General features: G+C 43.4%; 1 protein-coding gene across 3 annotated transcripts in view; it reads right to left on the bottom strand.

Annotated features, from left to right (window-relative positions):
* SLCO2B1 (solute carrier organic anion transporter family member 2B1) overlaps positions 1–24,620 on the bottom strand; it is a 101,178-nt gene that overhangs the window by 27,081 nt on the left and 49,477 nt on the right. For all 3 annotated transcript variants that reach the window (XM_069070856.1, XM_069070858.1, XM_069070857.1), the window contains 2 exons: positions 13,930–14,035; positions 4,260–4,614 (listed from right to left, as the gene is read on the bottom strand). In XM_069070856.1, the coding sequence (XP_068926957.1) occupies positions 4,260–4,614; positions 13,930–14,035 (461 nt within the window). The remainder of the gene's footprint in view (positions 1–4,259; positions 4,615–13,929; positions 14,036–24,620) is intronic.

Here is a 24,620-nt window from a genome sequence, read left to right as displayed (position 1 = left end):
ATCCATGATCCATATACATCATCCTTATTGATTGTGATGGTCCCTAGGGATGTATAGGACATCACCAAGGCATGGGAGGAATCTGACACATCCCTGATACGTGTCACAGTCAGTCAGTCAACACCCATGGATGGACTGATGTTCCCAGATTTGGTACCACTGTTTCGGGGAGGAAGCCTAATGAACAATATCTTTACCTGCAGGAGGGACATTTTCCGTGAAAGAGAGGGAAGGGGGAAGCCCAGCAGTGTCCAATAGAGAGAGAGGAGCTTCTTGAAGGGTTCCAGGAAGGGATATTAAACAAATATGAAATAAGGGAACACAAAATGCTTAACACTGAAAGTCGTGTTATGGCCCTGGAACTGGGGTAAAGGGTAAGGGTGGGAAGTGGGGAGGGGACTTGGTCCTTGAGTTCAGGGACCATGTTTCTCATCTAAGACTAAAGAATCCTAGAGGGCAAAGGTCATATCTCCCACCTTCCCCTCAGACATGGGTACCTACCACTGAACCCAGTATTAGAGAATTGGGCTTAACACACAGTAGATCCACAATTAGTCCAAATATTTGACTGGTCAGGGTAAAAGGAGAAAGTAGCAGAATAAAGATCCTAAGGGGGCAGAACCAGGACAGGAGTTCCTTAAGGCCAGGGCTTATATTTCTATGTACAGTACTTTGAGCAGCTAGGTGGTACAGTGGATAGAATGCTGGAGTCAGGAAGAGCTGAGTTCAAATTCAGCCTCAGACCCTTACTAGTTGTGTGACTCTGGGTAAGTCATTTAACCCTGTTTGCCTCAGTTTCCTCATCTGTAAAATAAGCTGGAGAAGTAAATGGCAAACACTCCAGTATCTTTGCCAAGAAAACCCCAAATGGAGTCAGAGTCAGACATGACTAAAAATGAATAGTATATCTATTTTTATGAGGGCTCCAAACCCTTCGTTAGGGCACACTAAAAGAAGAAAAGGTGGCAATGGGTGGAGACAGAGCCCAAAAAGCAGCCAGAGAATTATAAAGGTCAAATGAGGACCATAAGTATGACCTTGGGTCAGTCACTTGCCCTCCTTTTTGTAAAATGAGGCAACTGGATGAAATATCCAAGAGGTTATCACTAGTTCTAACAGCCTATTTTATTTGTTTTAACATTCCACACTCTTCTATAACTCAGCACTGATATTCTATGTTCTAGGGGTTCTTTCAACTCTAACATTTTATATTCTATGTTCCAAGGTCCCTCTTAGCTCTAATATTCTATATTCTACATTTTAAGGCCTCTTGCTGCTCTTATGTTCTATGTTCCAAGGTTCTTTGAAGTTTTGGCAATCCTTGTTTCTAGGGCCAGGGTCAGGGATGTTTGGGAAATTCTGTTCTGATGTCAGAGCCAAATCTGAGCCAACAAAGGGGCCCCCCAAGGGATATGGAATCTTTCTGGAGAAGACAGAAATGTTAACTTCACCAGCTGTCTCAACAACTTTCAAGTGCCTTAGAGGACAGACTGGAGACAAAGTAGTGGGAGGGGAAGAGGATGAAGGGGAGGGAGGTTGCTGAGGACTAAGTTGACTGGAAATGGTGAGAAAGAAGGGACAAACTGATCTTCTGGGGTTAAGCAGAAGGTAGGGACAGGCCTGATCTCTGGCTGCTCCCTGAGAAACTAGAGTCCCTCAGCAGGATCAGGCCCAAGACCCTTAACTTCCTCGTTCTCTCTCTCTCTCTCTCTCTCTCTCTCTCTGCTTTTTGGAGGGGGGGAGGGCAGGGCAATTGGGGTTAAGTGACTTGCCCAAAGTCACACTGCTAGTAAGTGTTAAGTGTCTGAACTCAGGTCCTCCTTACTCCAGGGCCGGTGCTTTAATTCACTGCGCCACCTAGCCACCCCTAAATTCCTAGTTCTCACTCTGATTTGATCAGAGTGGAGGGTCAAGACCAGGATCCAAGACCAGATGACATGATCCCCAAATCTAGAATACTAGGTCCTACACCTTGTTCTGCCACACAAAAGCTTTTCTCCTTCCCTAAGTGGGGAGTTTTCGTGGAGATCTCATAGCCCCAAGTGACTGAAACTGGGGATGTCTCCAAACTCCCATTTACCTAGGACTTCTTCTCTTTCAATTAGCTAACATTAAAGAGCCTACTATATTTTAGGCACTGTGTTAAGTCCTGGAGATAACAAAAATGCCCACAACAGTTCCTGCTAATGGGGTGGGGTGGGGAGGGGAGAGGAGCCACAAGTAAACAGTTATGTATAAATGAGATAGACTTGGGACAAATTGGAAACGTTCTCAGAGGGAAGGTGTTAGAATTAAGGGTGATCAGGAAAGGCTACTTGTAGAAGGTGGGATTTTAGCTGGGATTTGAAGGAAGCCAGGAGGCAGAGATGCCTAATGCCCCTTGTGCCTATGACATGTTCTGTGTTCTAATGGTCCGTCTTCTTTCTCTCATTTCTGCCTGTGGCATCATCTTGGGTTGGTTGTTCCCCCTCCCCTTTCTCCTGTCTTTCAGTTATCAAGTCCCTTTATTTCTATGCTAGCAATTACTTTTGCATTTGTCTTCTTTTTGTTCCCACTGCTCTGCCCCCACTTGCATTCTTGGCCCTTGTCAGCCCCTGGACTAAAGCAACAGCCTCTAAGCTCCTGTTTCAACATCTGTTCTCCTTCTCTCTCTTTTTTGCTATACATACAACCAGACTAATCTTTATTCAGAGATCTGGTTATAGTCACTCATCTGCTCTAATACCTTAAATGGCTCCCTGTTGTATACCAATTTATGCTTATAAGATCAAACTTTTGATAGGATTATAAATTTAGAACTTAATGGAAACTTGGAGGCCATTTAATTAAGTTCCCTCATTTTACAGGTGAAGAAACTGAGGCACAAAGAGGTTAAATGATTTGCTTAAACCACACAGGGGACAGGACTGGAATTCATACCCAGTTCTAGTGATGAAATCTAGTATTCATTCAGACACCTATGGATGGAGGCCTGGGATTCAAGGTCTCCACACTTGAGCTACCTTTCCAGCCTTACTTCTATGTGCTCTGTGCCCCAGTCAAACTGGATGACTTTCTTTGACCCCATCCCCATCGCCTTAATAGGTGTACTGGCCTCATTGTCCTCACTCATTCTGTCTTAGAACATCCTCTTGGTATGTAGCATGCATCTCTTAAAAATATAACTCACATGTTATCTCCTTCAGGAGGCTTCCCCCGATCACTTGGTCAGTGATGGACTAAACTTTGTATCTCCCTAATACCCAGCACAGCACTCTCTGCACACATTAGGCACTTAATAAATATTAACTGCATATTATGATCCCTTTACACCGAATATTCTCTAAGTACTGTTTCTTGTACTTTCTGGGCAGGTTCTCTGGATTTTATAAAGTGATCATTCAGTGATACGGGTGATGGCGATCCCTGCTAGTGTTTGAATAAGAGAGGGGTAGAGAAGATACCTCCATCTTTCTTTCTCAGGTAAGGAACCCTTGTAACTCCCATTCATTCCCTCAAAGCTCCCAATCTAGCAAGAGTCTGACATTAGGAGAATAGTATTTGCCTATCCAGTTGTAGGTAATTTTTTTTTTAAAGCAATCAGGGTTAAGTAACTTGCTCAAGGTTACACAGCCAGTTATTTCTGGGTGTGGTGCTGAGTATCTGAGCCTGGATTTGATCCCCAGGTCATCTCGACACTGGAGCCAGTGCTCTTACTTGCTGAGCCACCTGGCCACCCCTAAGCAATTGGGGTTAAGTAACTTGCTCAAGGTTACACAGCCAGGTGTTTCTGGGAGGGTGCTAAGTGTCTGAGCCCAGATTCGATCCCCAGGTCATCCTGACACTGGAGCTGGTGCTCTTACTCGCTGTGCTACCTGGCCGCCCCACGGTTGTAGGTAATTTTAACTTGTCTCTACCATAATGCTATAGAGGTATCAACAAACATTTACTATCCCTTGATATACATTTTCATAGGTGCCTTCTAGAGACAATATATCTTTTTTTATGGCCCAAACTAGAGATTCTCTTAGAGAAGGAAATGCCAAACTACTCCAGTATCTTTGCCAAGAAAAGCCCAAAATGGGGTCATGAAGAGTTTGGACATGACTAAAATGAGTCAATGACAAAAGGGATTCTCTAATTGGAGAAATTTCAGATCTAGTAGAAGGCTAGGATTAGTGGAGAGATTTTGGGGGCAGGTAGCATCTTGCAGGGCTCCTCATTTCCTTCATGGATAACTACCACGTTGGCCTATGCCAAAGGTCTCCTCTCTTACTCACCTGGGGCCATAAACATTGGCAATAGGGTGGGTGGGACAACCCATGAAGAAGAGTGGCAGACCAAGCAGCAGACAGGTGAGGGACCCTGCAATACCAATGGTTGCGCAGCGTGTGGGGACCAATTGGAGGCGCTTAACCAGGACTCCCCCAGCCATGAGGCCAACTATGGCTGCAGGGATGCTGATACTGCCAATGAGCAGGTTGGCGAAGGAGGCAGTGACAGAGAACTGGCGCTCCAGGAATTTGGGCAGAAAGGTGGCCATCCCAGCCACCATGGAGGACATGTTGACCTGGGCCAGGACCACCAGGAGGAAGATGGGGTGGCGCAGATTCCGTAGTAGCACTTGGGGGAAGACTGTCAGGGAGAGAAAGAGAAGATCAGATCAGTCATTCCTACATGAACAGTAGCCCAGGGCTGAGAAGAAGCTTAGCAAGCACCTGTCTACCTTTAACTGTTGCAAGACTCTCCTATGGTCTCCCCAAAAGGAGACTTGAGCACCTCCAGTGGGGATGGGGATTTCAATGTTGAGGTAGGTTAGTAGGACAGCTTAGAAAGTTCAACTAATTAGACCCACACTAAAGAGGAAAGCTCTGAGTCCTTTTTCCTTAGGCAGAACTGCATTTATTTCTTTCTAGCAAGTTCTCAAGGACCTCGTTATTCCATATAGTAAGACCAGTCATTCACAGGATCCCAGAATCTAAGAACTGGAAGGGACCTTACAAGGTTCTTTTTGCCTCTTTCCCAATTCAAGAATCTCATCTATTTTTTTCTTTGAGCTAAGTATGACAGATACCAATAGCACCAAGTCTTAGGCTTTTTTCTTTATATAGGGTCATAGATACAGAGCTGGAAGAGAGATCAGAAGCCATGTAGTCCCAAATCCTCATTTTACAAATGGGGAGCCTTGACCAAGGAAGGCTAAGTGACTTGTTTAGGTCATACAGATTGTAAGCATTTGGGATGAAATTTGAGCCCAAGTTGACTTCTGTCAAAGCCAATTGTTTTTCTCCTGTACCATGCTGCTTCCCATGCCTTCCTCTCCCCTCCCATCCCTTCCCATTTCCTCCCTTCCCTCTTCTTCCCCTTCCATGTCTTCTATCCTATTCCTTTTCTTTCCCTTCCCTCCCCTTTCATTTCCTTCCCTTTCTTCTCCTCCCCTCCCCTCTTCTCCCATCCCATCCTATTCCATCGTTGTTACATCCCACTTCACTCTATTCTTTTGTTTTTAAAAGAAATCGGGGTTAAGTAACTTGTTCAAGGTTACATGGCCAGGTGTAATAGTAATGTAATTTAAAGATTCCCCTGTATTGGCTTGGTTTTTGGTTTGATTGTGTTAAAACCCAGAGCTTGTTAACCCCACTTGTGGGATGGACTTGTTGATGTGAAAGGAGAGGGCTGAACTGGGAGGAGCTGGTGACGTAAATTGAGAGAGACATAAGACAAGAGAGAGGCAGAAGAACTTTTTGGAAGAAGCACCCTTTTGGAGGTAGAGAGAGACTGAGAGGATTGCGGAAGGCCACTTTGAATTGCCCAGGACTTTTGAGACCTGCCACCCAGAGCTGCCAAGGACTGAGGAGACATGGCTGTTATGCTGGTACTTTGTCTGTCTGTTTTGATGTTGTTTTGCCAGATTTGTCCACTGGTGAAAGACAGTCCTGTTGTTGCAGAGGTCTTGGAACCTTGCTGTTGGTTCCGAGCTCCAGAGATTGTTCTGCAGACAGAGAGTGAATACTGTCCACTGGTGAAGGACAGTGCTGTTGTTGCAGAATTCTTGAAACCTTGCTGTTGGTTCAGAAGCCCTGAAGAAGGATTTTCTTGTTGTATGTTTACAGAAATCCTGGAAGAGGGTTTTGCTAATGTTTTCAGGGTCCTAGGATTGTTCTGCAGACAGAGAATGAATTAAGGAAGGGACTGGCAATGTATCTTGTGGCCTTGCTAAGCTTTGTCTCCCCAGGAACAAAGATTGCTGAGAACTTGCCTTGTGTCAAGATGAAGAAAAGACCTTCATTTGGGTATTAAGTGCTATGCTTAAGCTTGTTGTAACTCTGGGGTAGATTCAATTGTGATCCAGGGGTGGGGAACTTTTGACCTTTTTGTGTTCTGTGATTGAACAAATGAATGTACTTTACTTATGATTGGAAACTAAGCTCCATTTGAGAAGAGGGACTTTGTGATGGACTAAATGAAGGTATAGCCTAGGGGTGGAGTAGTATTTAGAACAGGGACTTTGTAATTGATTAAATGAATGTAATGTCCTGGGGTGGGGTAGTACTTGATTAAATCAGGTAGTACTTGGAGACTATTGAATCACACTTAGTAAATGCTGTATTTTGAATGATGTCATATTTTGATCTTCTCTGTTCTTAATTTTTCACTGAATAAAATGGAGAGCACCTATGCTGGTATTTTGAACCTTGGGAAGTTGCCTTTGCTTGGCATTACATTACACCAGGTGTTTCTGGGTGGGTGCTAAGTGTCTGAGCCCAGATTTGATCCCAGGTCATCCCGACTCTTACTCACTGTGCTACCTGGCCACCCCTACTTCACTCTATCCTATTTTTTTACCCCAACATTCACCCTCTGCTCCAGCCTGGCTGGTCCATTGATGTTTTCTCCCCACTCCTTACCACATGCCAGTATCATATTTTTTTTCATGCTGTTCCTTATGATTTATACATTCAATTCAATTCAATCAATATTTATTGAGCCCCTTCTAAGTGTAAGGCAATGTGTTAGGCATTAGGAACCCAAAGACAAGATGAAAGATGATTCTTACCCTCATAGAGCTTACACTTTATGGTGGGGAAGGGTGGGGATGGGGACAGAAATAAAGCATGTATAGATGAATACAAGATAAACTGAGAAGGGAGGGAGCAATAAAACAAAACTGGGGAGAGGAGGAATCAGGAAAGTCTCCTCATAGCAGATGGTACCTGAGGGGAGCCTTGGATGAAGCCAAGGGTTCTAAGTGGAAGAAGTGAGGAGTGAGTGTATTCCAGGATATAAAGACAGGAAGTAGAACATCAAGCTCAAAGAACAGCAAATCTGCCAGTTGCACTTGCATGTCAGAAGCATGAAGGGGAATGATGTTAAATATCTAGAAGGGTCGACTGGAGCCAAATGCTCTCTCCCTTTCTTCTGATTTGCTTCCTCTAATCTATTCATTGTTCAAGGCCTAGCTCCAGTCTCCTATCCACTAAGAAGCCTTCACTGACTCCAGCCTACCTCCATTCCTACCTCCTCTAGTCCTTATTGCTTGGGCTTATCATTTGGTATTTACCATGAACTGCTCTCTAGTTCCTACAAGGACACTTTCAAGGTCTTTCTTAAGAACTTTGGAATTGATTGTAAGACACGGGAGACACTGGCACTGGACCACCCAGCATGGTGGGTCCACATCGAAGACAGCACTGTGCTCTACGAATGAAGCAGAATTGCAGTAGCCCAAAAGGAACACAAGATGCACAAACTTAGAGACATCTCCATCCCAAATGTTCATATGGACTATTTGTGCCAGATCAGCAGTAGAACCTTCAGAGATAGGGGCAGCTAGGTGGTGCAGTGAATAGAGCACCAGTCCTGGAGTCAGGAGGAGCTGAGTTCAAATCCAGCCTCAGACACTTAGCACACACACACACACACATACAAAAACTAGCCATGTGACCTTGGGCAAGTCACTTAACCACACTGCCCTCCAAAAAGTAAAAAAAAAAAAAGAACCTTCAGAGATGGTATTGGTCTGATCAACCAGAGTCAGACACAATGTACATTGACCCAGCCCTAGTGATGTCATTTCGGTCCTCTCTGAGTTTGAAGGACAACTATTCCCTAGTGTTATTTATAATATAGAACATAGATTGTAAGAGCTAGAAAAGACCTCAGAAAATAGATTAGCTGTGTTAGAAGGGACCTAAGAACAAATAATCTTATAGTCAGAAAGAACCTTACAAAATGGAACATAAGATGTCACAACTAGAAGGAAAAAAAATAATGTTAGGCCTTTAGAATTCAGGATTCATCCATTCCTTTGACAAACATTGTTAAGTATTAGGGTCTAAAGTACCATACTGGGCACTCCAAGAGATACAAAGTTTAGATTGGCCATGATCCTTATTGTCTAATAGGAGAAGGAAGAAAAATAGATGTCAGAACTGGAGGGACCTTAGAAAATGCCATAAAATAGTAGGGGTGAAAGGGACCTTAGGACATATGTTCACCCACTAAGCAAATAGGTATTAAATACCTATTATAATAGAAACCGGGGATGCACAGTTTAGATAGAATTCTGTGTTGTAAGGTCCCTTCCAACTCTGTCAGACGATATGCATTTATTGAGCACCTAATGTGTGCCAAGCACTGCACTAAGTGCTAAGAACATAAAGAAAGGCAAAAGGCCATCCCTGCTCTAAAGAAGTTCGCTGTCTAGTGGGGAAAGCAACACACTGACATTCTTTGCTGTACTGTGCCTTTGAGATCGGATATTTTACACTCTGTGGTTCAGCAGAGTAGGACCTCAGAGCTCGCGTAGTCCCGCCTGCACTTGTACATAAACCCGCTCGACGACATCCCCAACCACTACTCGGAGACCCAGAGTAAAGAGGCATGCCTAGCTCCCCAGGCAGCTCGTCTCTTTGCTAGCTCTAAAGGTTAGAGTTTTTCCTTAGGCAGAGCCTCATTTCTCCTGGTTCTTCTCTCTTGGGTCAGGCAGAACAACTTTAATCCTTTTAAGATTTAGGCCACAATTCTAGCCTATCTATATCTCATCTGATGCTGACTCTTTCAGGCTATGTATAAACCATCCCTCAAAGTTTGTGTCATTTGCAAATCATATAAGCATATCATCTATGCCTGTATCCCAAGTCTTTGGTCAAAATGTCGAATATCCAGGGCTGAAGGTGTGAGAACAGACCAGAGGAAATCTCTGTCTCTTTCTCTCTCCCTCCCCCCTCCTTTCCCCTTCTTTCCTCTCTCTTTTTCTTTCTCTCATTCTCTGTCGCTCTCTTCCTCTTTCCACTCCAACTCATTAGAGGCTAGAAAGGACACTCTATTTAGAGTTAGGGCACTTTGGCCCTTCCTACCTATGTGACCTTAAGCAAATCCTTTAACTTCTCCTGACCTTAGGAACCTCATCTGTAACATGATGGGGAGGAGGGATGAAATTAATTCGGAGGTACTTTCTGCCTTAAACTATGGTCCCCTGCCTACTTCTAGGGTCTGGTTATTCAGTTAGTTATGAATAAATTTAACTGTGCTATTGTCTGTCCCATAACTCATCTTGTCCAGAAGGATAGTATGAGAACCTCTGTCAATTGCTTTGCTGAATTTGGGATATACTATTTCCAAAACATTTCCCATATTTGGTCAATCTGTTCTAAGCTGCTGATTTCCCACCCAGTGTTAAAATTCCATGTCCTATTTTCAAAGGTTCCTCCTAGCTCTGACATCCTCTACTCTCTGACCTGAGGTTCCTTATAGCCCTGGCATTACATGGCTCCATCAAGGCAGAACGTGAACTACTTGGCTCTGTCTGCAACAAGTTTTATTTAATGTGTATCAATTCCAGGTTGTTCAGCTTTGAAGTTACGATGAGAAATAGTGTTTTCTAGGGAAACTCTGTAAGGATGAAGCAGCTGGGATGGTTTGAGGTTGATGCCAAGTGAAGGCAGGAATATATGGACTGTGACCACTGACAGGATCCTGGTAGAATGAGAAAAGGTTACATTTCTCCCACAGACAAGGACATGTGATGTCCTCTAAACGAGTTTGACCTAGCCCCTACTGCCTGCACCATGAATTACCATCATCAGAAAAGAATACTATTCCAACTGGGAGACCATATGGCCTGCCTCTAGGTGACCAGGCAGGAAGTCAGGCCAGGGAGCTGTCTCCCATGGAGCCAAGAAAATAAATACAAACAGTCCCCTATTATAGAGTCGATGGATGAGCATGGAATTCCCCCTCTCAGTGTTCTTCATCCTTTCCTGGACCTGCACCCTTAGCTGTACAAACAGAGAGCACAGCCATAAAGAGTGAGAACTGGGAGGGAACTTTCAGGTGATCTGTAACATCTTTGTTTCACAAATGGAGTAACTGAGGCATCACATATGGTATGACTGAGGGGGAGGGGCAGCACAAAATGTCAGAGCAAGAAGAATCTTTAGCACACAGAACGTAAGCTGGAAGGGGTTTTCTCTACAGTATCAATCACTCTAACTCCCTCATTAGCAGGGAAGGAAACTAAAGGGCAGAGCAGGGAAATGACTTAACCAAGCTCACAAGGCAAGCTGCCTAGAAATGCTTTAAGTAAAAGAGAGACCTCGTGGCAGAGTTGACTCTAGCCAGGGCTCCCGACACTCAGGACTGAGTCCTTTCCTCACACACGGGAGCCTCCAAAGCAAATGGCTTAGTTTTCCAAAGTTATTGTCCCCAAGAAGCCTTCTTGGATTAACCTTTCCTTCTTCAAATCCCTTCTTCTGACTGTAGACTCAGTCTTCCCTATGAGATTTGAATCTGTACTTAATTGCAATCATTTTGTAAGCAATCTTACAAAATGTATGTGCCTGGACTTATCCCAAGTAGACTGCAAGTTGTCTGGGTTCTAGGCCTTTATTTCCCCCTCAGACTAGGGCATATCTGAGGTCAGGGATTGTATGCTTCCCCCATCCTAGACTGGGGGCTCATTGAGGTCCGGAACTGGGCCTCATCCTCACAGCAGGGGTCCTTAATGGGAGCAGTTATATGTTTTCCTTAGACTAGAGGCTGCTTGAGGGCAGGGAGTTTCTCCTCCATCTATCTCCCCAGTCCATAGAATAGGGTGCTCAAGGGTCCTGAGACTCAGCTGAAGCCTGGAGTCAGGGCTAAGACAGGTCCACTGGTGGAAAGAACTTGTGGTCAGGGATACTTTGGCCTTTGTGACTTGCATGTGGAAAGAGAAACCACAAAACACAGTTTGGCTGAGGGCATTGGCTCGAAGAGCCAACTTCAGTTACTGACCCTAGCTTCTCTCTGGCTCTTTGCCTGAGTTGCGATTAAGAAGCGTGTTACTGTTTCAAAGTAATCATTTCTTCTGGTCATCAAGATTCCTACGGTCTCCAAGGTCAAGCAATGCATCCTCCTGTTTCCAGGCACCATCCTGTAGAAAGCCTCATAAGTTCTTCATCTGATAGCATTTACACAGCACTTTAAAGTTGGCAGAGCATTTTATAAGTGTTATTTCCTAAGACTCATAACAGCCCTGTGAGGTAGGTGCTTTTTTTATTCCTATTTTATGGATGAGCAAACTGAGTCTGAAAGAGGTTAAGTGACTTGTCTAGGGTTTCACAGGTAGGAAGTATCTGAGGTCAAATTTGAATTCAGAAAAAAAGCAAAAAAGCCCTTGGGATGGCTAGGTGGCACAGTGAATAGAGCACTGGTCTTGGAGTCAGGAGGACCTGAGTTCAAATTTGACCTCAGACACTTAACACTTACTAGCCGTGTGACCTTGGGCAAATCACTTACCCCCAATTGCCCCTCCAAAAAAAAAGAGCAGATTTGAACTCAGGCCTTCCTCACTCCAAGGTCAGCACCAGCTATGTAACAACATCCTCAGATTATAGTGTACACACAGCCTGGCATTGGTTTCAACCAGCCTCTGATGGTTCCTTCAGTCTAAGTTCTGACTGCTCCCAAACTGGGAGCCACAGGAAGTCAGGAACTCTAGAATATAGACATGTCAGAGCCAGAATAGGACTCAGAACATGGCAATATGATATAAGAGCTGGGAGAAAACAGAATAAATAACACAATGTCTAAACTGCATGGCCTGAGAACATAGCTGCATGTGCCCCATTGTCAGGGCAGCTAGGTGAGCAGTCGTTAAAGCACCGACCCTAGTCAGGGGGACCTGAATTCAAATCTAGCCTACTAACTGTGTGACCCTGGGCAAGTCACTTAACCCCAATTGCCTCAGCAAAAAAAGAGCATAGAATGTCAAGGAGGGCTTATGACTTACATAAACCACAGACCGTCAAAGCTAAAAGGATTCAAATTCTTGGGAATTTGAAACTTAGACTGTAAAAGAAAGAACATCAGAGCTGGAAGGGCCCTAATAGTATCTTTCTAATCCAACTCTCTCACAGGGGAGGAAACTGATAGTCAGAAAGGAAAAACAAGTTGTCCAAGTTATTGGCCAAGGAAGGGCTGGAAACTGTTTTCTGTCTCTTTTCATTAAACCACCTTGCCTTACCATTTTTCTCTATATCCTTCACAGGGCCTGGCACAAGGCTGTGTGTGGCTAACTCTCTGTTCAATGAAGCAACAGGTTATTAACAATCTGCATCTTATCCTTGGGGCAGTGAGAAGCCAGGGAAGGTTTTGGAGCAGGGGAATGGGCTAATTTAGATCTGTGCTCTAGAAAGATTATTTGGGCAGCAGTTTGAAGGATGGGTTGGAGAAAGGAGACACTGGAAGCAGTGAGGCTAGAGGGGGATCTATTACAGTAGTAGCCCATTTGTTCTTTGGTTTTGTGACTGTGTTCCCCACCTCTCTCCATCCGACCATTCTACATCTCCCCTTCCCTTTGCCAGAGCTGGTGCCCACATCTGACTGATCCCCTGATGGGCAAAAGGGACACTTACTTCTGATGAATAGACGGTCAAATAGACGGGCCTTTGCAAAGATGTAGGATGGGGACAAAAACATAAATAAACACACATCATTGTGTCTTACACATACGTTTATCACCTTTTAAAGGTTTTCTTATTCTCCTATTGGTGCAGTGAATAGAGTGCTGCGCCTAGAGTCAGGAAGTTCTAAGCTCAAATCCAGCCTCAGACAATTACTAGTTGTGTGACCCTGGGCAAAGCAACCTCTGTGTGCCTCAGTATCTTCATCTGTAAAATGGAGGTAATAATAACACCTACCTCCCAGGATCGTTGTGAGGATAAATTAGAAAATATTTGTAAAATGAGCTTAACACAACACCTGGCACATTATAGGCACTATATAAATATTAGTTATCATTACTATTATTATTGGACCACAAAAGACTTGTCCAACTGAATTATTACTTCTCACTTCTGCTGATTCATGGTGCAAATGATTCTTCTAGTTCAGAGGCAGCATTATACAGTGGACAAAACGATAAATTTCAAGAAAGAGACAGAGACAAAGAGAAAGAGACAGGAAGAGAGAGAGAAACATTTCCATTTACAAAGTAGAATAGAAAAAGAGGGTTATATATGAAATCATGAATCTCCTTTATATATAGGTTGCTTTACAAAAAAAAAGCAATAAATTCAACATGTTACTTTTGTGTATTACTCTTTTTAAAAAGATATCTAGATGTTCTTGTGAGGAAGACAAAAGGACAGTTCTTTCCAAAGCATGGTTTTATATCATCATGAATTTTTGTGATCACTGGATGTACCAAGAGTGCCAAGTCTTACCATATGGAGCTCTGCCAAATGTTTTGCCTTTCAGAACGGAGTCTCATATTGGAAAAGTTAGGAAGCCACTACTCCAAAAAGATTTTAGGATCTGTGGTTTGACTGGTTATTGCCCATTTGTTCTTTGGTTTTGTGACTGTGTTCCCCACCTCTCTCCATCCGACCATTCTACATCTCCCCTTCCCTTTGCCAGAGCTGGTGCCCACATCTGACTGATCCCCTGATGGGCAAAAGGGACACTTACTTCTGATGAACTGTATCACAGTGAGGTCTGGGGCAATCTGGGCCTCTCCATACTTCTCTTTGTCTGGGGAGTTACCTGCTCCCGACTTGATGAGAGAGCTCTCTCCCTACAAAGAAGTACAAAGGAATTGTCAGGGGGAGTGCTGGGCACTTTTCCTTTACCCCTCTCCATCTGGGGATGATGATGTGTTCAAAGGGGATAGAGCATGAGGGAATGAAGGGTATGGTAAAGATGGGATGGTAACAACAGGGACAGGCAGCAAACTTTTCATCATCTCCGGTGGCACTGCTTTCATTCTAAGATAGGTATAACGCATTCATCGCCACTACCACAACCACCACCTACCATCATTAAACCCTCAATTATTCCATCACTGTTCTCAGTAAGTCAGGATCATGCGGCTCCCACCAGAAAATGGTCCTACTCAGGGGTGTTGTGAGACTCAAATGAGATAATGAATGAAAGCATTTTGAAGCTATAAAGTGCTATATAAATGCCAATTACTTTGATAATCATTAGTCATCAGGCCTCCAGTCTGGCAATGACTTCATTCCCTGAGCCTTCTACTGCTCTCCTGCTAAGCTCAAGCAATGTCTAAAGAGAAATATAGGGGCATATTGGCAAATGTTTAACCACCGGGGCTGGAGTGATGGGGAAATATGCACACAAACTTTTAAGTTTAATCTTCATCATTAATACTTTAAGTTGAGACAATCAAAATAATAAATCAAGTCATGACCAAAATTTTAACAATCAGCTCTCCCAAGCTAGTTAGACTAGTTTCAGCACACCCTTGGATCTGTCCTAGAACACTACCCTGTTCATTTGGGCTTCAATCACCCGAGTGTACCGGAGAAGGCCATTTGCCCAGCCTATGATTCAGACCCATTCTCAGACAATCAGAAAACCTTACAGTAGGGCAGGTATTCAACTCTCCCCTCATCCAAACCAGGACAAAGATGAGGAAATTCAAATTGGTATCCAGCATCTTAAAAACCAAAATAATTCAACCTGGAATAGGCTACTTAGAGCAGCTAGGCAGCACAGTGGATAGAGTGCTGGGTCTGAAGTAAGGAAGACTCATCTTTAGAGTTCAAATCTAGCCTCACACACTTAGTGTTTGTGTGATCCTGAATATGTCATTTAACCCTCTGCCTCATATGTAAAATGGGATCTAGAAGGAAATGGCAAACCACTCCAGTATTTTTGTCAAGAAAACCCCAAATGGGGTCATGAAGAGTCAGACATGACTGAAATAGCAGAATAACAATAATAGATGACCCCTTTCTTTAAGGGGTTGCCACCTCGATTTCCCAAAAGCTTGGAAAAGGAAAGGAACCTCCTAAAGGTTAAATCGCAGTCAAACTGTACAATTCTTTGGGCCTGGTTTTGACCCAAGTCTACTTCTGGCTTCTGTAGGGTAAGGTTTTATGTAAGATGGAACAGGAGAAGGCTATGAGCTGAGGAATCAGAGGAAGGGATTGAGAACGTGAACCACAGGACTTGGGAGCTGTGAAGGATCCTGGTGTTTATATGTGAGGAAGGGAAATTTAGAAGAATGGAGAAGCAGAAGGACAACAAGAAAGACTTAAACTGGGAGAGGAGGTAAAGGTAGGTCATAAGGCAAACTGGTCAGAGAAGGTTAGTAACAGGAGAGAAAGGAGGATGCATGAAGCTTCCAATGCTCTGTTTAAAGTTAAAAGGAGAACAGAAACCAACACCCTGAAACATTCCTTTTTTCTATCATATTTTTTTTTCAATAGTGTAGGCCCTTCATGACCCCATTTGGGGCTTTCTTGGCAAAGATGCTCAGGTGGTTTGCCATTTCCTTCTCCAGATCATTTTACAGATGAAGAAACTGAGGCAAACAGGGTGGAGTGATTTGTACAGAGTCACATAGCTAATGAGTATCTGAGGTTGGATTTGAACTCAGGTCTTCCTGACTCTAGTCCTGGTGCTTTATCTACTGTGCTACCTAGCTGGCATTTTCTTTGTCAAAATTTAAAGAGCTGATAAATTTGTAGATTGCTTCAATGATTTCATCCTTCAAAATATGAAAGAAGAGACTAGAGGAGCTGCTATCCTAGACCTGGTCCTGAACAATAAGGAGAAACTAAATGCTGAAGTGGAAAAGACAAGAGCCCTCAGGGGCAAGTGAATTTTCCATTATAGAGTTCATTATCAAGAAAATGAAAGTGGTGCCTATTCTGACATGCACCATGGATTTTTGGAAAGCAGATTTCAGAGGGCTCAGAGAAAGGATAGGTAGGGGCCAGTGCCTTCTTATTTTATAGAAATTGGACCAAGAAGGGTAGGAAGTTCTTAAGCAGAAATAAGTCAGATAAGGAGGAGAGAAGGGAACTGCCTAAAGAAACTAACTTGAATGCAAAGGGACCTTATGAAAAATCCACATTTTAAAAACTGTGTATAGAAGATGGAAGCAAAGATAAATGACAAAAGATAATTTTTGTTCAGTTGTGTCCAACTTTTTGTGATCCCATTTGAGGTTTTCTTGGCAAAGATATTGGAGTGGTTTGCCATTTCCTTTTCCAGGTCATTTTACAGATGAGGAAACTGAGGCAAACAGGGTGAAGGGACTTGCCCAGGGTCACACGGCTATTAAGTATCTGAGGCTGAATTTGAACTCAAAAAGATGAGACTTCCTAACTTCAGGTCCAGCACTCTATCCATTGCACCACTTAGCTGTCCCCTCGTCACATCACACTGCCATGGCATGTATCCTGGGTATGACAGAACTACAAAAGACCTGACAATCTGGATGATTACTGTGCACTTCTAGGGTCCGTGGGAGTACAGATAATATTGCTAATGCTGAATTTGGAGTAGGAGAATCGAAATTTGAATCCTAGCTCTGTCATTTATAATGTATGACCATGAGCAAATCACTGAACCTCTCTAAGTCTTAGCATCATTATTTGAAAAATGAAGGAGTTGAATCAGATGATCTCCAAGATCTCTTCTAGCTCTTGTTCTCTGATCCCGTGAAACTATTCAATATTGCTCAAGATTATGAAATCTTGGGTAAGCAATGCAAAACCTCAGGGACATAGGCAACACTTTCATCCCTGCTCTGGATGAAAGGCAAGGGCTTCAGAAGAGGAAGGAAAACTTAGGAGATGAACAATTGGCTAAGAAATCAGAGTCTGAGAATGAGATTTGTATTTCTGGACAATAGCCTAAAATATAGGCATGACAGGCTACTGGCCAGGGATTGAGTGCACCCAATAAGAGCTGGCAAAAATGTATTTGCTGAGAGAAAGCTAATAAATGGGTCATTACAATGATGATGAAGGGAGAGAGGGAGGGAAAAGGGGGGAGACAGAGGAAGGGAGAGGGACAGAGAGAAGCAGAACATTTATTCAGCATTTACCATGTGCCAGGCACTGTGCTAAATGCCAGGGTTTCAAATGCAAGTAACAAGTGAGCAAGTTTCTACCTTCAAGGAGTGTGCATTCTACTGGATTTCTCTAGGGTGATTCATAAGGAAGGAGAAAAGAAGTACAGATGCTATAGCTGCACAGAGGGAGAAGATAAGCTATGGAGTACCACCAAACTAGGTAGCATAAAAAGAAGCTGCGATGAGGAAAAAGTAGCAATAGGGATACCCAGAAATTAAAAAAGACAAAATTCAAGAAGGGAGCCAATAATAAAAGCATATGGCCTTAGATGTCTATATAAAAATGCACAAAGTATAGGTAAACTAGAAACCCTGCTTCAAGGGGAAAATATGATCTCAGAGGTCATAGTATTTATCTATCCAATACATTGTGGGATGAGACCCAAGATTGTAATATGATACTGGATGAATATACCTTATTCAAAAGGTACAGGATAAGTAAAAGGCTGGGAGGGTGTGCAGATGGCAGAGTAGCTTTATGTATTAAAATGGTGAGGAATTCCAGGAACTGAACCAAAGCAGGAGGGGGGTAGGGCGGGAAGGGGAAGGAAGTGTTGCAGAGAGCATCTGGATGAATGGATCACAGTAGGGCAGAATCAGGTGTGCTGCACAAAGGATCCTTGACCAGGTATGGGTTGGATGGCCTCTGAGGCTGCTCCCAACTCAGACTGAATGATTCCAGCTCTGACATTCTTGTCTCTGTTCTGCATCTCTAGTGTCCTTACTCTCCTGCTGCTCATGCCCTCAGTTCTGGATCACTGGCACCATTTGCTTTCTCTGCTACTATTCCCCTAGACACAAACACTGCCAGAGGAGGACATGAAAACTTTTAGACTTGAACCACTACGAATTCAAATCATCTCATTTCAACTGGGCTCTCAGTGCTCCTTAGCAGTCTTTTTATTTATTCATGGTTAACTCTGTCACACTCCCCACAGTTTCTATTTCAAATCTCATTCCCAAGCTTCCACCTTCACCTCCCCCCATCCATTTCTCAGTGGGTGACTTTATGCCACTTTGCTTCACTCTCTCCTTCGTATCATACTTATACTTGTAAATGTCTTATACCTCATATCCTCAGCAGACTATAAACCTCTCGAGATCAGAGACTGTGTGTCACTTTTTTTTAACCTTTGTATCCCCAATGCCTTGTATCTAGAAGGTATGAAATAAATGCTCATTGAATTGGACTGGATTCAACTTTGGGGTCCTGTCTACCCTTGCTGCTTCATCATTATCTAATGTACAATGAACCTAGTTGTCTCCCCATTCTATTTCTGAGGCTTCTGGCTAATAGAACTCAAAACAGGAAAGATTGCACCATCTCTCCTACCAGGCTTCCAGGATCCCCATCTGGGTCCAGTTTGCCTAGGTCAGCAGGGCTAGGGAAGTTAATTAGGGCTTCCTCTCCAGAGACACGATGCTGACAGATGCAGGACTGGGCCAGCGCTGAGTAAAACCATGTTTTCCTGTATACTTCCTCATTTCAAAGATTAGACTTAAGAAGGAGTAAAGCAAAGAATTCTAGAACATAGACTGTGAGGTGAATGGACTCTTAGAACATTGAATATTAGGGTCCAAAGGGTCTGTGGAAAGTAGAACACAGAATGTCAGACCTGAGAAGCACTATAGAGTGTAGAATGTTGGGCTTGGGAGGAGGAGGTGGAATAAAGAACATGGAGTGGGCTGGGACCACAGAACATAGAGCATCAGAGGTGGAAGATATCTTCTGTTACAGATGAGAAAACCAAGGCCCAGAATGGGACAGTGTCATGCCCGAGGTGACTCAGTAGTAGATCTGTCTTTAATACTCTAGGAGTCCCTTCCCAGTTTCCTCCCCCGGCTTCGTCTCCTCCGGGATCCTCATCATTTAACCGTTTGATGTGGCAGCCAAACCCCCAGTGTAATCCCAGGCTGCGTGAATTTCAGAAGTCTAGAGTCCACAGGGAAGATCACAGCTTCACTCTCTTCTGCCCTAATTCAACCCAATCTGGAGTGCTGTGTCTAGCTTGGGAACCACATTTTAGGAAGAATAATAAAAAGCTGGAGTTTATCCAGAGCAAGGGAATCATCTGTGTAACGACTGACACCCTCCCTCCCCTCTCTGGGCCTGTTTTTCCTCTGTAAAATGAGACAGTTTCACTATATGACCCCTAAGGTCCCATCTACTTCTAAGACTAAGGTACTATGTTATAGGGGCACCCCGAGGGAGATGCAGGAGGCAGCATGTGCCGGGCAGGTCACACAGCCACCTCCACTTTAGCCACCATCTCCCCGCAGATCCTGAGAGACAGCATTGGTCACCGAGCCCAGGAGTCTTGGGAATAGCAGCGTTCCCTAAACCACTGGACCTGCTTCCAGTCCAGCCTCCTCTGACTTGACTGAGTGGGGAAACCATTGTGTAGGGGGGAACCTCCTTCCTTATCACAGCTGGTAACAACTGCTGATCAGCTGCCACCAAGAGGCAAAAAAACATTGGAGCCCAGGGAGAGGCTGTCTTCCTTGGGCCATCTGTGCTGCTTCTAGCCCAAGTCACAGTCTTCATCCAAGGAAGCAACCCCAATGGAAATGCAGCCTGGTAACTGCTCCTTTGGGAGCTACAGTCACATCTACTGAAGATCCAGAAAAGAAAGTTCTTGTCACCAACACTCTTAGCACTGTTAGATGGTTCAACATCAAGAAACATAGGATTGTATCCATAGAAATGTTATTAAAGAGGAGGCATTACTACCTGTTTTGCTGACTTACCCTAAGGACTAGAGGATCATTCTATCTGACTTGCAGATGAAACCTTCTACATAAGTCACCTTCCCCATTAGAATGTGAGCTCCTGGAGAACAGCATTTCTATCTGCATGTCCAGCACTTAGCACAGAGCTTTCCACAAAATAAGTACTTAATAAGTGCTTTATTCCTATGAAGTTTAGAACTAAAGATGTTCAACCAGGAGGAGAACTGGATATTTCAACAAATCACTGAGTAAAGTTTCATATGCTAGCCTCACACTTGCTAAAGCCCAGGCCTCCGTGTTGCTTCCTGGTCATTTCTTTTCTGTGGCCTTACTCTCTGTCTCCATCTCATTGGAAACTTAGTTTCCATCACTCATTCCCCTATTTAAACAGGTGAAATTTCCCTTTATCTCATCTGAGCCTAGGCCTCAGTGACACTTCCTGGCCCATTTCTACACCGTCCCCCCCCCACCCCCCGGGAGATTTCGTTTTCCTTCTCTTTTCCTATCTTCCTTCCTTTCCAGATCTCCTATGTGGTCTTCCCCCAATAAAATGTAAGATCTTTGAGGGGTTGGGCCTGTCTTGGTTGTTTTTGTATTCTTAGTGATAAGCACTATTTGTCACAGTGATAGATATATGGCAAGCACCTAATAAATGTTTTATCATCTATCTATCCATCCATCCATCCATCCACCCATTCATCCACCCATCTATCTGTGTCTGTCTATCCATCTATCTATCTATCCATCCATCCATCCATCCATCCATCCGTCCGTCCGTCCGTCCGTCCGTCCGTCCATCTATCTATCTATCTATCTATCTATCTATCTATCTATCTATCTATCTATCTATCTATCTATCTATCTATCTATCTATCTATCTCTATCTATCTATCTACTATCTGTCTGTCTGTCTATTAATTAACCATAAGAGAGGACACAGAATTAGTTGAGTGCCAACACCCAAATAATAGCCATTGATGAAATAGATATTACTGGGAGAGGTTTGTCTTCAATGGAGTATCTCACTGGTCTGTCCCTGGCCCCATTCTATTGAGTATAGCACTTTTTGAGGATATTGTAGAAGGGATCCATATTCAGGAACAAGCTGGGCTAAATGGTCACTGAACCTATTTCCTGCTCAGAGGTTGCATGGTTCTCTGGTTTAGGGGTAGGTAGGTCCCAGCCCTCATCTCCACTCACTCAATTGTCAGTACATTCTTCCTCCTAGACAGATCTCATATTTACTTTCTTTGCCAAGTTGTTTCCCCTCCAAATAGATCATAAATTCCTTGAGGGAAGGGATTGCTTTAATTTTTGTCTTTGTATCTCCACCCCCAAACACAGAGCCTGGCATACAGTTTTGTTGTTGAGTTGTTTCAGTCCTGTCTGCCTCTTCATGACCCCATTTGGGATTTTCTCAGCAAAGATACTGTAATGGTTTGCCATTTCCTTCTTGAACCCATTTTACAGATAAGGAAACTGAGGCAAACAGGAGTAATTGACTTGCCTAAGTCACATGGCTAAGATGAGTCTTCCTGACTTCAGACCTGGCACTCGACCTTCCACCTAGCCTCCCCTACGTACATGGCACATAGTTAGCATTTAGTAAATGTTTATTGGATTGAATTAAATTGAATGATATTCCCAATGATAGGAACTAAAGGAGTGGGTAAGCCTCAGTCTTGCCAACTTTAGCTGATTCTAACCATATCACCTTCCCCTCCTTAATCAATAACTGGTTCCCTATTACCTCTAGGATCCAATATGAAATCCTCCATTTGACTTTTAAAGCCCTTCTTTTCTAGTCTTTTGTGCTTTACTCTCCCCACACCCTTTCCCCAACTCCTCATGTACTTTTCTGTCCTCTGACACTGACTTCCTTGCTATTCCTAGAATAAGACATTTCCTATTCCAGCTCTTGAGTGTTTTCACTGGCTGTCTCTATTCCTGCAACATTCTCTTTTCTCCTTTCTGTCTCCTAGGATTCTTCAAGTCTCAGCTAAAATCCCAGCAGTCCCCCTTAATCTTAGCACCTTCCCTTTGACACTACCCTCAGTTTATGCTGACTATATTTTGCTTGTATATTTGTATATAGTTGCATGTATGTTATCTGTCCCATTGGATTGTTAGCTTTAGAGAATATGGGTTTTTTTGTATGCTAAGTGCTTAGAATAGTGCCTAGCACTAAATAAATGCTAGCTGACTAATTCTATGATTTTTTTTGATTCTCAGGTTCTTTATTGTTGTTTAGTTTTTTTGTTTTTTTTAGTTTAGTCAGTTGTGTCTGACTCTTCATGACCCCATCTAAGGTTTTCTTGGCAAAGATACTGGAGTTGTTTGCCATTTCCTTCTCTAGCTCATTTTACAGGTAAGGAAACTGAGGCAAAGGGGGTTACGTGACTTGCCCAGAGTCATCTAGCTAATAAGTGTCCGAGACCAGATTTGAACTCAGGAAGATGAGTCTTCCTGACTCCAGGCCCAGCTCTCTACCCATTGCACCACCTAGCTTCCCTTTTCTCAGCTTCTATTTTCTACGAATCTAAGGTTTGAAAATTCTTTGATTTAGCATTTTATGATTCTCCATATACTGTGCCTCTTCCTCAACCCTAATCTCCCTCTGGGTTGTGCTGCTCCCCTAAAGGGAAGATTTCATCCTCAGGGACCTCCCTGATTTCCAGCGCCTGCTTCCAGCAGGTTCCCTTCTCTCCCTCTGCCTAGGGCCATCCATCTGATTCACGATCAGCAGCTGGGGAAGGGAGGGAAGGAGGTAGGGCCAGGGCATGCAGGAGATAATGAAAACATAGCCAGCCAAGTCAGCACTCAGGCGAAGCTGAGGAACAATTCCACCCACATCAATATTTATTGCAGGAGGGAGATGGAAGAAGAGCTCCATGTTCTCTACGGCCATTCTGGGGTTTTCAAACTGTTAACAGGATGAAGCCGGGAACTGGGAAGGGTTGGCAGCAAAGAAACTATATTGTTCAAAGAATCTTTGACTCAGAGTTTTAGATATGCTGAGTCACAGCATTTGAGAAACATTGCCATAGAAACTTACAGTCGTATAGCATAGAGTAACAACATAAATAACAAGGCAATGCTTAGCATGAAGGCTGGAGGTGGGGTTAGCAGTGGCATATTCAAGTTTATTGAGGGCTCGAACAACAACCCAGTATGGTAGGGAGTGCTAGTATTACTATACCTCTTTTATTGAGGCCCAGAGAGGGTTAAGTGACTTGTCTAAAGTCACACAGCCAACAAGTGCTGCTAGAAAAAGGGACTAGAACCTGGTTTGGGGACTCCTAAGTCAGGAAGACCAATTTTTATTAATTCAAATCCAGCCTCAGACATTTACTAGCTGTTTGACCCTGGGCAAGTCACTTCACCCTGTTTGCCTCAGTTTCCTCATCTATAAAATGAGCTGGAGAAGAAAATGGCAAACCACTCCAGTATCTTTGCCAAGAAAACCCCAAGTGGGGTCACAAAGAGTTGGATGCAATTGAAAACAACCAAACAAAAGACCAGTATTACAAGAGCAAAGCTAGAAGGGACATTGGAGATCACCTACTCCAATCTCCCCATTTTACAGATGGGGAAACTGAAGCCTAGAGTGGGCTAAGCCATGCCCAAGTGTCACATGGCTAGTCTGTGATAGAGCTAGGACTTAACCCCAGGTCTCTGTATCTCCAGGCCTGGAGTTTTTCTGCTGTCCCTCAGCTCCATAATGTACTTGGGTTTTAGATGTGGAGTCTTTAGTCCAGATTCTGCCTCAGACACAAGCTGTGTGTGACCCTGGGCAAGTCACTTCACTTTTCTTTGCTTTATCTATTTTCCTCATCTGTTAAATGGGAGACAGCTGACCTCAATGGTCTCTACATTCCCTCCCAGTTATAAACCCGATCTTCTGAGAAGCATTGAATAAGGAGTGTAGCTGAGGTTGGATGGAGAAGACAAAGTCAGCTTGTTATTGATTACATTAGAATGTAGTTAGAATACTTGCCCTCCCCCTCAGTCTGCTCTGCCGTTACACCAGCAGGCTTTTTAGTTGGCCAATGGTAAGCCTGGGATTGTGAGATAAAGAATCTGGCAGTTCTCTGAACTCTGGAAGAGAAGCAGGCTCAGGGCCCTTCAGTGGGAGTTTGCAGAGCCATCTCTAAGTTTAGAATATATACTAGATTTTGGATTATTAGTAATGATATAGATGGAAAATTATTCATTAACAATTAAAGTATATTAATAGCATAGTAATTTGTATTTCAATATTATTATAGTACATATTTTTTGTGGCATAATAATTTCTAGATCATCCATATTAAAGGACAAATGATTCAATAATTCCAAATTGTAACCCCAAAATGATTTCTCTTTTTTTGGAAAGCATTTTTATGCTTATATTTAAATTTGCATGTATCTGATAATAATGATAACAAAATCATAAAATTCTCTAACTGAAAAAAAAGAATATACACTAGAGAAGGGCAAGAGCCCCAAGGCCAGTTCCAAGAAGGACCTGGAACCCCAAGATTCTGATATGAAGCGTAATGAA

Source organism: Petaurus breviceps, unplaced genomic scaffold, assembly GCF_028583685.1.
Source record: "Petaurus breviceps papuanus isolate PSGF00001 unplaced genomic scaffold, PetGlider_PUasm1.0 90823, whole genome shotgun sequence".
Taxonomy (NCBI): domain Eukaryota; kingdom Metazoa; phylum Chordata; class Mammalia; order Diprotodontia; family Petauridae; genus Petaurus; species Petaurus breviceps.
This window is presented reverse-complemented; position numbering and strand designations above follow the sequence as displayed.